Source organism: Triticum urartu, chromosome 2A (assembly GCF_056163025.1).
Source record: "Triticum urartu cultivar PI428250 chromosome 2A, HENAU_Tu73, whole genome shotgun sequence".
NCBI classification, from domain to species: Eukaryota; Viridiplantae; Streptophyta; class Magnoliopsida; order Poales; family Poaceae; genus Triticum; species Triticum urartu.
In genome coordinates this window covers 652497125-652510822 of record NC_141874.1, presented here as the reverse complement: position 1 = coordinate 652510822, position 13698 = coordinate 652497125, and the positions used below count along the sequence as shown (strand labels likewise).

The 13698-nt window shown below is 44.8% G+C and overlaps 2 protein-coding genes and 1 non-coding gene across 3 annotated transcripts; 2 read left to right on the top strand and 1 right to left on the bottom strand.

The window, feature by feature from the left end:
* Positions 1-252: 252 nt before the first annotated feature.
* On the top strand, positions 253-1214 carry LOC147986430 (uncharacterized). The gene is made up of 2 exons (XM_087540048.1): positions 253-630; positions 954-1214. The coding sequence occupies exons 1-2, from the start codon at positions 253-255 to the stop codon at positions 1212-1214; spliced, it is 639 nt and encodes a 212-aa protein (XP_087396174.1).
* An 8505-nt stretch (positions 1215-9719) lies between these two features.
* LOC125541996 (U5 spliceosomal RNA) lies at positions 9720-9838 on the top strand. The gene has a single exon (XR_007297782.1). It is a non-coding gene; the product is annotated as a U5 spliceosomal RNA (small nuclear RNA).
* A 462-nt stretch (positions 9839-10300) lies between these two features.
* LOC125539455 (Tetratricopeptide repeat (TPR)-like superfamily protein) lies at positions 10301-13079 on the bottom strand. Its single transcript, XM_048702911.2, has 4 exons — positions 12682-13079; positions 11633-11821; positions 10674-11342; positions 10301-10593 (listed from the first exon to the last, which is right to left on the bottom strand). The coding sequence occupies exons 1-3, from the start codon at positions 12853-12855 to the stop codon at positions 10863-10865; spliced, it is 843 nt and encodes a 280-aa protein (XP_048558868.1). The 5' UTR covers positions 12856-13079; the 3' UTR covers positions 10301-10593; positions 10674-10862.
* Between the last annotated feature and the right edge of the window lie 619 nt (positions 13080-13698).

Below are 13698 nucleotides of genomic sequence, written 5' to 3'. Positions count from 1 at the left end.
ACTGTGCAAGTCAAGGTGCGCCAGCAGCCTTGCAACTGGCAAGCTGTTCGGCATCTACTTCCAGACGAGTTTTCATCATGCGGCGGTAAGAAATTAGATGAAATGTAACAACTATTTTACTTCTAGTATTGGCATTACTGCATTGTGTCATTTTGCTTTTTTGCACAAATCGTCCCATGCAATGTGAGGTTGAAATTCAACAAGCTGACAGGAGACACTGTGACATTTGAGGCTCCTGGGAGGCCGTACACTATGGAGGTCGAGAAAGGACGCAATATGTCGCAGATTGGAGGAGATGGATGGGCCCGTTTCCTCGCCCGCATGCGTCTTACTGGTGGTGAGTTGATCAGCTTCTCCTTTAGAGCAGAAATACCCAAGCTGGCTGTCATTTATCTCAACCAGGTGGAAGATGATGAAGCTGACGAAGATGATGAAGATGATGAAGATAATGAGGACCCACTCGATGAAGATGATGAGAACCCACTTCATGAAGCCATCATAGCTCAAAGAATGAGGCTGAGCGAGGAGGAGGTGTGCAACCTATGGGACATAATTCCGCCACGTGATGACTTTGTCGGGGTGCCATTCGTGACCCGCCTGACAAGTACCATGGTCGATCGGCATGAAATGGTATGTTATACTGACTGTAGTAATTTGATGATATATATATATGCTTTATTGTTATACTTAGAAATGCAAATTATCTGATGATATGCTTAGTGAATCCGATGATATGCTTAGTGTAGAGTCCAATGATATGCTTTATGGAATCTAGTTGATGATATGCTTTAGTGTAGAGTCTGATCACATGCTTATTAGTAGAATTCATGATTAATTAGTACAAATGTGTAGTACTGTGTCTTTTGATAGTGTAGAAATCTAGACTTAATAGAAATATATTTGCAAGAGTATGTGCGAGGCTATTTATTAATTAACATGTTTTTCTTATTCAGAAATTGCCAAAGAACCTATCTGTGAGTTGTGGTATCGAGCCTGATGAAGAAGGCTCAGCTGGACTACGCCTTACCGCAAGGGGCTCCATCACCACCTTTACTTACCGCATGGACACAGACGGTCGCACACACTTAAACTCGGTTGGGTGGAAGAGATTCCTCGTTGGCAAGACTCTTCGTGTTGGACAGGCCATCCTAATTACTATCAGGAACACCCACCGCCCATGCTTGAGGATGATGATCGTCGTCGATATCATCTAGAACTACATATGTGTGTGTGGCTATATCATCTAGAACTACATATGATGATGTCGTTGATATCATGTAGAACTACATATGATGATCGTCGTCGATATCATCTAGAGCTACATATGATGATCGTCATTGATATCACCTAGTACTGCTTGAGGATGCATGTTCAGTATATATGAAATTGTTATCTAGTGCTCCCTCGGTTCCAAATTACTCGTCGTGGTTTTAGTTCAAATTTGAACTAAAACCACGACGAGTAATTTGGAACCGAGGGAGTACTACCTAGTACCTATAATGCTTTATGAAATTGATATCTAGTAGTACCTAGTATCTGGAAATTGTAGTTTATTGAAGCTGAAACGGGGTGGAAATGATGAAAGATATAGCAGTAGCGCGGGGCTAGGAAATCGCTACAGCTAATTAATAGTAGCGCGTTCCGGAAAAGCGCTGCTGATATAGTCAATAGTAGTAGCGCGGGTACGGACCGCGCTACTACTAACAGTTAGCTGTAGTGCCTTATTGGTAGCGCAGCTGCCCGCGCTGCTGATAGCCTCAAAAGCCGCGCTACTACTAGGGTTTTCCCTAGTAGTGCTATGATGTCTCTTACTGATTTACTGCTATCATTTTGGGGTTATGCTTTAGAGACAGTTGCATTCACGTTAAATAGGGCACCATCTAAATCCGTTGAAACGACTCCTTATGAACTGTGGTTTGGCAAGAAACCAAAGTTGTTGTTTCTTAAAGTTTGGGGATGCGATGCTTATATGAAAAAGCTTCAACTGATAAGCTCGAACCCAAATCGGAGAAATGTGTCTTCATAGGATACACAAAAGAGACAGTTGGGTACACCTTCTATCACAGATCCGAAGGCAAGACTTTTGTTGCTAAAAATGGATCCTTTCTAGAGAAGGAGTTTCTCTCGAAAGAAGTGAGTGGGAGGAAAGTAGAACTTTATGAGGTAAATGTACCTGCTCCCTTATTGGAAAGTAGTTCATCACAGAAACCGGTTCCTGTGACATCTACACCAATTAGTGAGGAAGCTAATGATGATGATCATGAAACTTCAGATCAAGTTACTACCGAACCTCGTAGGTCAACCAGAGAAAGATCCGCGCCAGAGTGGTACGATAATCCTATTATGGAAGTCATGTTACTAGATCATGACGAACCTACGAACTATGAGGAAGCGATGATGAGCCCATATTCTGCAAAATAGCTTGAGGCCATGAAATCCGAGATGGGATCCATGTATGAGAACAAAGTATGGACTTTGGTTGACTTGCCCAACGATCGGCAAGCCATCGAGAATAAATGGATCTTCAAGAAGAAGACAAACGCTGACGGTAATGTTACTGTCTACAAAGCTCGACTTGTTGTGAAAGGTTTTCGACAAGTTCAAGGAGTTGACTACGATGAGACCTTCTCACCCGCAGCGATGCTTAAGTCCGTCCGAATCATATTAGCTATTGCCGCATTTTATGATTATGAATTTTGGCAAATGGATGTAAAGACTGCATTCCTGGATGGATTTCTGGAAGAAGAGTTGTATATGATGCAACCTGAAGGTTTTATCGATCCAAAGGGTGCTAACAAAGTGTGCAAGCTCCAGCGATCCATTTATGGACTGGTGTAAGCCTCTCGGAGTTGGAATAAACGTTTTGATAGTGTGATCAAAGCATATGGTTTTATACAGACTTTTGGAGAAGCCTGTATTTACAAGAAAGTGAGTGGGAGCTCTGTAGCATTTCTAATCTTATATGTGGATGACATATTGTTGATTGGAAATGATATAGAATTTCTGGATAGCATAAAAGGATACTTGAATAAGAGTTTTTCAATGAAAGACCTCGGTGAAGCTGCTTACATATTGGGCATCAAGATCTATAGAGATAGATCAAGACGCTTAATTGGACTTTCACAAAGCACATACCTTGACAAAGTTTTGAAGAAGTTCAAAATGGATCAGGCAAAGAAAGGGTTCTTGCCTGTGTTACAAGGTGTGAAGTTGAGTAAGACTCAATGCCCGACCACTGCAGAAGATAGAGAGAAAATGAAAGATGTTCCCTATGCTTTAGCCATAGGCTCTATCATGTATGCAATGTTGTGTACCAGACCTGATGTGTGCCTTGCTATTAGTTTAGCAGGGAGGTACCAAAGTAATCCAGGAGTGGGTCACTGGACAGCGGTCAAGAACATCTTGAAATACCTGAAAAGGACTAAGGATATGTTTCTCGTTTATGGAGGTGACAAAGAGCTCATCATAAATGGTTACGTTGATGCAAGCTTTGACACTGATCCGGACGATTCTAAATCGCAAACCAGATACGTATTTACACTACTAGGGAAAAGCTTATACACAGACGCTTACTAGCAGCGCAGGTTTATATCCCTCGCTACTGCTACTTACTAGTAGCGCGGGTTTTTAACCCTCGCTACTACTAAGTTGATAGCAGTAGCGCTGGTTTCTAACCCTCGCTACTACTAAGCGGTCTCTACCGTGCCCCGCGGGACATGCCATAGTAGTAGCGCGGGGTTTTAACCCTCGCTACTACTAAGTTGATAGCAGTAGCGCTGGTTTTTACCCCTCGCTACTACTAAGCGGTCTCTACCGTGCCCCTGGGCCATGCCATAGTAGTAGCGAGGGTTATAAACCCACGCTACTACTAAGTTTTTACCCCTCGCTACTACTAAGAGGTCTCAACCATGCCCCTCCGGGACATGCCATAGTAGTAGCGAGGGGTAAAAAGGTCCCATTTTGAAACTCTACCCCCCTTGTGGTTCGCCTTTTCGGTTTTGTAAAAAGCAAAAGAAAATGATAAAAACTTCAAAAATTAAAATCCTTCGAGATGTAGTTATGTTACTACATCTACTAGTTAGGAAAATTTAAAAACTTAAATTTGGACATGTTTTGCAAAAAGTGTAGGGAAAATGTAAAACGGCTATGACTTTCGCATACGATGTTAGAAAAAAACGTATAATATATCAAAACGTTTCAAAAATTAAAATCCTTCGAGATATAGTTATGTTACTACATCTACTAGTTAGGAAAATTTAAAAACTTAAATTTGGACATGTTTTGCAAAAAGTATAAGGAAAATGTAAAACGGCTATAACTTTTGCATACGATGTCAGAAAAAAACGTATAATATATCAAAATATTCAGCACGAAAATCCGCATCTGATGGAGACCGCCTACGGCCTGTTTGCAAATTTTTAGAATCCTCAAATTCTAAAAGGAAAAAAAGTTATGCTCAAATTTCAATTTTTTTATTTTGGTCAAATCTGGTCAAACTGTGGTCAAACTACTTATTCAAGAACTATTAGTGTTACTAAATAATTATTTCAGCTTTTTGGAATTTTGGTCAAATTTGGTCAAACTGTGGTCAAGCTTTGGTCAAAATGTGGTCAAACTACTTATTCAAGAAATATTAGTGTTACTAAATAATTATTGTTTTTTAGAACAATAGTTTTAAACTCAAACAATGAAATGTGTGACTTCATGCTCAAGCTAAACTTCCGAGGGTTAATAGGATTGACATCTTACTATTGTCAGGAAAACAACAAGTGCAGACTTGGAATCGAGGGAGAATAGAACCCGGAAGTTAAGCATGCTCAGGCTGGAGTAGTGAGAGGATGGGTGACCGTCCGGGAAGTTAGATGATTTGGAATGATGAGGGGTGATTAGACATTAAATTGAGCAGCGATGAGGATGATTAGAGATTAGAGGTTAAAATAATTCAGAAATTTGAAAATTCGGGCAAAAAATTCGAAAAAAAAATCAATTTTTTTCAAAGCACGGGTTAGTAGTAGCGTGGGTTTTTACCCATGCTACTACTAACGGACGTAGTAGTAGCGCGTGTGGCACCCACGCTACTGCTATACGTTAGCTGTAGCGCCTTATTAGTAGCGCCAGCCCCCGCGCTACTAATAGGCCCAAAACCCGCGCTGCTGCTAGGCTTTTCCCTAGTAGTGTTATATTGAACGGTGGAGCTGTCAGTTGGAGCAGTTATAAACAAAGCGTCGTGGCGGGATCTACGTGTGAAGCGGAATACATAGCTGCTTCGGAAGCAGCAAATGAAGGAGTCCGGATGAAGGCGTTCATATCCGATCTAGGTGTCATACCTAGTGCATCGGGTCCAATGAAAATCTTTTGTGACAATACTGGTGCAATTGCCTTGGCAAAGGAATCCAGATTTCACAAGAGAACCAAGCACATCAAGAGACGCTTCAACTCCATCCGGGATCAAGTCTAGGTGGGAGACATAGAGATTTGCAAGATACATATGGATCTGAATGTTGCAGACCCGTTGACTAAGCCTCTCTCACGAGCAAAACATGATCAGCACCAAGGCTCCATGGGTGTTAGAATCATTACTGTGTAATCTAGATTATTGACTCTAGTGCAAGTGGGAGACTGAAGGAAAAATGCCCTAGAGGCAATAATAAAGTTATTATTTATTTCCTTATATCATGATAAATGTTTATTATTCATGCTAGAATTGTATTAGCCGGAAAAATGATACATGTGTGAATACATAGACAAACAGAGTGTCACTAGTATGCCTCTACTTGACTAGCTCGTTAATTAAAGATGGTTATGTTTTCTAACCATAGACATGAGTTGTCATTTGATTAATGGGATCACATCATTAGGAGAGTGATGTGATTGACTTGACCCATTCCGTTAGCTTTGCACTTGATCGTTTAGTATGTTGCTATTGCTTTCTTCATGACTTATACATGTTCCTATGACTATGAGATTATGCAACTCCCGTTTACCGGAGGAACACTTTGTGTGCTACTGCTACCAAACGTCACAATGTATCTGGGTGATTATAAAGGTGCTCTACAGGTGTCTCCAAAGGTACTTGTTGGGTTGGTGTATTTCGAGATTAGGATTTGTCACTCCGATTGTCGGAGATGTATCTCTGGGCCCACTCGGTAATACACATCACTATAAGCCTTGCAAGCATTGTAACTAATGAGTTAGTTGCGGAATGATGTATTACGAAACGAGTAAAGAGACTTGCCGGTAACGAGATTGAACTAGGTATTGAGATACCGACGATCGTATCTCGGGCAAGTAACATACCGATGACAAAGGGAACAACGTATGTTGTTATGTGGTTTGACCGATAAAGATCTTCGTAGAATATGTAGGAGCCAATATGAGCATCCAGGTTCCACTGTTGGTTATTGACCGGAGACGTGTCTCGGTCATGTCTACATTGTTCTCGAACCCGTAGGGTCCGCACACTTAAAGTTCGGCGACGATCGGTATTATGAGTTTTAGTGTTTTGATGTACCGAAGGTAGTTCGGAGTCCCGGATATGATCACGGACATAATAAGGAGTCTCGAAATGGTCGAGACGTAAAGATCGATATATTGGACGACTATGTTTGGACACCAGAAGGGTTCCGGGAGGTTTCGGGCATATACCGGAGTATCGGGGGTTACCAGAACCCCCCGGGGAGTTAATTGGGCCTCATGGGCCCTAGTGGGAGAAGAGGAGGGGCGGCCAGGGCAGCCGCGCGCCCCCTCCCCTCTAGTCCGAATTGGACAAGGAGGGGGGCGGCACCCCCCTTTTTCCTTCTCTTCCTATCTCCCTTCCTTCCCTTCTCCTACTCCTACTTGGAAGGGGGGAGTCCTACTCCCGGTGGGAGTAGGACTCCTCATGGGGAGCGCCTAGGGAGGCCGGCCTCCTCCCCCTCCTCCACTCCTTTATATACGGGGAGGGGGCACCCCTTGGAGACACAACAATTGATCATTGATCTCTTAGCCGTGTGCGGTGCCCCCCTCCACCATAATCCACCTCGATAATATCGTAGTGGTGCTTAAGCGAAGCCCTGCGTCGGTAGCATCATCATCACTGTCATCATGCCGTAGTGCTGACGAAACTCTCCGGTGAAGCTCTGCTGGATCAGAGCTCGCGGGACGTCATCGAGTTGTACGTGTGCTGAACTCGGAGGCCGCGCGTTCGGTACTTGGATCGGTCGGATCGTGAAGACGTACGACTACATCAACCACGTTGTGCTAACGCTTCCGCTTTCGGTCTACGAGGGTACGTGGACACACTCTCCCCTCTCGTTGCTATGCATCACCATGATCCTGTGTGTACGTAGGAAAATTTTGAAATTACTACGTTCCCCAACAATCCGGCTCCACGTATTCCTTTTGTTCATGATATTGCTTCCAAATCTTCTCCCAGTACTTGTTCCTCTTTTGCACGGTGCCGCATATTGGATCCATTGTTGTGGCCAACCAAACTTTGACCAACAAGATATCCTCAATGTTGAGAATGTCAGACCTCTTGCATTTGTCGTCTTTGCCTTCTTCTTGATCGAATTGGGACTTTATGTTTTCCAACTTCAAATGAAGGGCAATTTGGATCACCTAATTCGTAGTCCATTTGGGTCAGACCTTGATTATCATTAATCATGTCCGACATGAACAACTCTAAATGATCATGGTTTGCAAGCATTCATCATGTCCAAAATTAGCGGTGTATGCAAAACAATGAATATGGCGTATTCAAAGTTGATCGAACATGAGGAACAAGAACATACCGAGTAGTATTGCATCTGGCCGTCAACAGGTCGTGGGCAGCCTGGGCGCTGCTGGTGCCTGTGTTTGTCCGCGCCTGAGTGAGCTACGGTGAGTGAGAGACGTCCACCAGCAACATCTGTGTGGCGCAAAGCTATTTGAAATGCCCCAATTGGCTGTCAGATCCTCCTCTGTCCCAACCTGGTCCGACGACGCAATCCTTGTCGGCGGCATGATGGGTGGGGTGCGGGCTTCAGGCCGCGGCGAGGGGGACAACTGCTTGTCCATGTCCGCATCCGCTCCATGCGATGCCACCGCTTCCTTCTCTCGTTGCCAGCGGCGCCAGTTTCTCCGGGTGATGTTCTCTGACTTGCACGACAAAGCCGAGGACGGACACGGGCTGTTGAGACGGACACAGCCTCTGTCGCAGCGGTCGGGTACGGGTTGGACGGCATCTAGGACGACGAATTGGAACCGACGGTGAGGATGGGGAGCAAGGGTGGCAGATGGCAAGGGCTCAGAGGCGGCAAAGGTTGGAGGAAGGGGGATGAGGGGGGAGTTTGGTGGTTTTGGTGCAATTTGTGGTGGCGTAGGGCTGTCGGGTTCGATATGGAGGACGCGCCCGGGCGCCCCCTTATCCGCCCTATTTTTGGTCTAGATATGAGGGGTGCCGGTCAGCCCGGGCATTTTGAGGCGCCCGTCCGGGTCGGGCTTTCTCGACCGGTCAGTGACCGGGGCGTCCGCCTGGGCGTTTGAGGCGGATTCGGGCCGCTCGGCTGCAGATCCCCTTAGGAGGACACTGCTATCTCTAGCCTACCAGAGTTCGAGTCCTAGACTTAGGGCCTGTTCGGCAACACTCCAGCTCCGAACTCCACGACCGGAGCGGCCGGAGCGTGCCAGACGCATCAGCTCTGCGAGTCTGTCGCGGAGAGCAGAGCGGCGCGCAGTGCAATTTCACAAAGCGGCATGACCCTCGCTCCTCGTTTCACCAGAAGTAGGATCTAATCGAAATTACAAAACGTGCCACCGCCAAGTGCCACCAATTAAACGGTACGAATCTATTCTCTCCAGCGTTAGCAGTTGGTGCTCCACTCGTGAATTTTCTTACCCACCCGAACAACCCATACTTGACTGTAATGCGCTGCCAGCCAACGTTCTCACGGAGCAAAGCCAGCCGAACACAGGCGCTCCATCGGGAGAGCGCTTCCTGCGGGGAGCGGAGCGGAGCGACATGTTTTTATGAAGTGGAGGTTTGCCGAACGGGCTCTTAACATTGGTCATTGCATTATTTCTGGATTTATTTCAGCCTTCCGGCGATGTTCGTTTAGTGGGTGGAGACGTTCTCGTCGACTACGAGACGCCTAGGGTGACTTCGTAAAGATCTTAAGATGTTATACTTGCTCGGTCTCTCGGGATGCTTATATGATGTGCGTGTGTGTGTGTTTATAGATGCGAATGTATGCTTGTATATGTGAACGGCTTCGACTGTACTGTATTTTAAAAAATTGATATGTTTAAGATTCTAGTAAAAAAAGTTAAATACTCCAGTAAATTATACTGTAAGATTTGATTTGATCTGGTTGATGGCCATTGGTATTTGGGAAGCTCTTGCGCAAAATGTCCTTCGATTGTTGACAAGCAGTTTATGGCAAAAAGCCCCTAAAAAAGGAAGTTTATATTGACAAAAAGAAAAGGAGGCAGTATAATTTTTTTCAGAGAAAAAAAAAAGGTGGGCACACAGGCACTGGGCTATTTCTGCTTTAGCGAAGAGCTCTCTAGGCCTAGCCAATTATAGACCGGTCCATAGTTGTGGAGCTGTCATGGGCCTGGCCCATTTGTCCCAGAGAAGCTCACAGCCGCACGGCAGGCACAGGGCGCGGTGGAGATTAGTCCCACCTCGCCCGCCCAGGCGAGCTGCCAGCGGAGGGATGCTATATAAGGAGCACCCGGGCGGCATGAGGAAAGCACGCAGCTGCGCGGTGAGCACAAAGCGAACTATTCTTTCGCCTTTTACTAAAGAATACCGTGTGCACGCCGCAAATAGCAGCATACGCTAATTTTTGAAGGGATCCTCCTACTGCTGGAGGGCCCCACAATTCTCAAACTCAAATTTTCACAAGAATGTCTTGCAGGATTTCTGCATCTGTATCTCTGAAGCGAAGTCTTCTTTCAGGCGGGCTGCTTGCACAATAGTGTGTTTGATTTTTACCGTTAATTCGCTCTTGATGCTTGTTTCATATAACGGTCTGTTTTAACTTCATCTGTTCCGGAATGATGTATTTAAGCAATAATCTTGATGCTTGATTTAACAGTTATCTCAGTCTTACTCTGTCTTGCTGCTCTTACAGAATGATGTGTTTCAGTCTTACATGTACCACTGCTGATGGCAAAAAAAAATAAAAACTAGTTCTAGTCATGCCATGAAAGTTTTGGTATGTATGATTTTAGTCAAATCAAATCATAGCATTAGCATGGTAGAAACTTTTCTGATTACAGTATGAGTGCGCTACTATTCAGCACATTCGTCGCAGTTGAACAAAAAAGGAACCAGTACGATCATGAAATTTTAGCATCAAATTTGCAGGCTGAAATTGTGAGAAAGATGTCTTGGGGCAAACACAAATAAGCTTTTTATACATGATGAATGCACAAAATCTATGTACAGAGACTGCTAGGCTATAAAATCTACGAAGATGAACAATGGGCTAAGAATCTAAGATTGTTAGCTTGAATCTAAAGGGGTTCCCTACAGGATTTGCATGCTGTGCTCCATCCCACGGCTGCGCTGAAAACATGATTTTACTCCAGACTTGTTTCCTCGGCTAAGTTTCCAGATCCAGAAACCTGCGTAATAATGTGAACATTAGCGAGCCAACACGTGCACCGCGACTCAAAATCTAGTGAAATCTGAATGTGAGAACTACCTGAGCATGAGAGCAGCGGGTACTTATGTCTTCACCCGCCGGTGAGCTTGAGTTAAACAAACACCAATCGGCAACACTTCATCCAAGTATGTCAAGATGTAACCGAACAGATGGGACCAAAGTTAGTAGGAATGCTGTCAAACGGCTATCCACAGACCATGGACTAAACTTATTTATTGATGATCCCATTCACTTCACGGTACGCACACCGATGGTTCTGACTTTGAATTTATACCGAGGCAAGTCATCTTCCTCATCATCCTCGTCATCTTCACTCGAATCATCCTCAACTTTGTCCCATTTCGAGTAATCAAACCCTGAATGGCCCTTCGGTTTTTGGATGGTCCCCCGACACTCGGGTTTTGAAGGCAGACTGGGAGACACTTGAACCTTTGGAGCTTCCGTTAAAGGTTCCTTGTGATCAAGCTCTGAATGGCCCTTTGGTTTTTGTATGGTCCCCCCACCCTCGGGTTTTGAAGGCAGATTGGGAGGCACTTCAACCTTCAGAGCTTTTGTTACAGGTTTATTCTCAAGAATCACTTTTGCAGAAGGTTGATCAGACTTAACAACGACAGTCTCATTCTTTGTATTGTCTTTTGGTGGCAGATCTTCTTTGTCTTCTTCAGTATACAGGGACTCCTCTTCAGACTCTGGAATGGGGGCTAGCGACTTCAAAGTTCACAATCATGCAAGAGACAGGCAGTAAAACTTGGTCAGTCAACTCAAGAGATAGAATTGTTTGAGCATCCAAGAGCATAAAGAAGAGAGAAGTTGATACACTGATGTCAACTGCCAAAAATTTACATTCTAAACAACAAAGCCATGCTCTGTTCCTTAAATCTTGCTTTCGAATTATTGAAGGGATATCCTTGTACTTATATATACTTACATCTGATGGCACTGCATTTGAAGTAAAGCTTATGCAAGAAACTAGAACAGATTCAGTTAAAGAAGCATACCAGCTGTGTCTTCAGTCGAGCATGAAGATTCCTATATACTTCAGAGGATGGATTTATCTCAATTAGCCGGTTTACATCAAATAGAGCCGACTGGTAATCTTTTAGAGTGACAAGAGTCTGGGCACGTAGCATCAGAGCTCCAGCATGCTCGGTATCCAACTCGAGGACAGATGTGCACTCTTCTGCAGCCTATAAGATTATGATAAAAGAAGAAAATTCAGTGTTGCTAACCATGATGATAACATAGAAAAAAGTACAATAAATGATGTCAGGAGTACTTATTTCAGAGAAATACACAACCACTGTTGTTTTAGTCGCCTGCACACCATCTACTACAGTATGCTTCGTAACAGTGCACATTTCTCATGCACATATTAGATCATCAATGCAGATATACTTTTTTTTAGCCCAATACAGATATACTTGACTACTCAATGGAATTTCATTTTAACACCACAATAAATTTTCACCATAGAAACAGTCCATTCAATATCAAAACCCAGTCGGTCAGATGTATCAGTCAGGCTTCACAAAAGTGCTAGACGGTTCAGAGCCTGAGACACGGTTAAAAATTTCGCAAGTCCATGGTTCAAGCATTGTTCACTAGTCCATCGGAAATGCTATGTAGTATGTACACGTTCAGTTTTTATCTTCTGCACGTCTGCTAATTTTGGGAAAGCAACAACCAAAGCAAGGTATCACTTGGCCTGGCAGCTTAACCAATTCAGTCAAGGCAGTAAACTGGATTCTGATACCCCTTACAGCGCTAAATTTAGCAGCAGGTCAGCCAAATTTAGACACCACAACGGTAAACAGGGTACGATTCATGAGCTGTGCTGGCAAATCGTGGCCACAAAGATCATGATAAGAGAGCGATTCAAGCACCCTAAAGCCCACAGGTTCGCGGAAATCTCGAAACCCAGAGGGCTAAAGACCATACCTTCGCCCTAAACGACAACCCCAGGCGCCCGCCGCACCGAAATCTACCCAGAGTCAAATCAATCCAGGACAAGTGTAATCAGCAAAGGGAAGCCGGGGAACGACGAGACCTTGTGGAAGTCGTGGAGCTTGAGGTAGCAGGCGGCGCGGTTGCTGTGCAGGGCGATGCGCTGCGCGGGGCCCCGCGCCGCCGCCAGCGCCGCCGAGTAGAGCTCGAGCGCCTCCCGGTGGCGGCCGCCCCGGTAGAGCTCGTGCGCCCTCTCCACCGCCTCCGCCCCCGCCATCCTCACGGTACGATCTGGGGCCGAGCGAGCCGGAGCTTGATTGATTTGGGGGAGGGGAGGGGAGGTCGTGGAATTTGGGGGGATACTAACGAGGGGAATCGAGAATGACCTGTTGTCGGGCGCTGGGGAGATTTGAAGGCGTTTGAATGTGCACGGATGATAGCGGGTTGTCGGGCGCGGCCGCGAGGAACACGGCCGAGATTGTCTCGCCCTTTACTCTTTCCGCGAATTGACGGAATTGCCCCTCGTCCAGAACCTCGATCTTTCCGAGTCCTCCACAGCTGGGAGCCCGTGTTGTGGTTGTAGCTTGTGGTAGGTGCCTAGGTGGTTGGTCTGAGGAAATGGAAAAGAATTGTGGGTGCGTATGATCTTAGCAGTACTGTTTTGACAATCTGAGTGAAATCATTTTTTTTCAAGTTTTGTAAAATTAGAAGAAAAAATATACATACAAAGACTGGAATTGTTATCTGGCTGACATTCTCTGGGAGGGGGATGACAAAACGAACACATTTTGATGACAGTTTTAGTTGCGACGCGAGATCAAACAACGACAGTTTTTAGAAAAATGTATATTTCTCTGAAGAAATTGTCAGTAAAAAAAAAGTTTCAAATGCCATCCCTCCTAGCAAACGTTCACTGCGTATTGGAATCCATAAAAAATGGGTAGCAACTTATCCGTCTTAGTTTTCGTACGAAAGTATGATGCCTTGGCGGTTCCAGTTCAAAGCTTCCCCAATTGTCGAGATTTTATTTTGACCATCAGTTAGACCAATATTCAGTGAGTTATATGACACAAAAGTTATACCGCTGAACATTTTTCAAATATGAATTCATTGGATAATT

Bases quoted from the DNA above. Each gene is read 5' to 3' on its own strand.
- LOC147986430 (XM_087540048.1), top strand. From the start codon at position 253: ATGGAGGTCGAGAAAGGACGCAATATGTCGCAGATTGGAGGAGATGGA. The intron at 631-953 runs GTATGTTATACT...TTTCTTATTCAG, and splicing joins TGGTCGATCGGCATGAAATG to AAATTGCCAAAGAACCTATC.
- LOC125539455 (XM_048702911.2), bottom strand. From the start codon at position 12,855: ATGGCGGGGGCGGAGGCGGTGGAGAGGGCGCACGAGCTCTACCGGGGC. The intron at 11,822-12,681 runs GTCTCGTCGTTC...ATAATCTTATAG, and splicing joins AGCTCCACGACTTCCACAAG to GCTGCAGAAGAGTGCACATC. The intron at 11,343-11,632 runs GTATGCTTCTTT...TGAACTTTGAAG, and splicing joins CTCGACTGAAGACACAGCTG to TCGCTAGCCCCCATTCCAGA.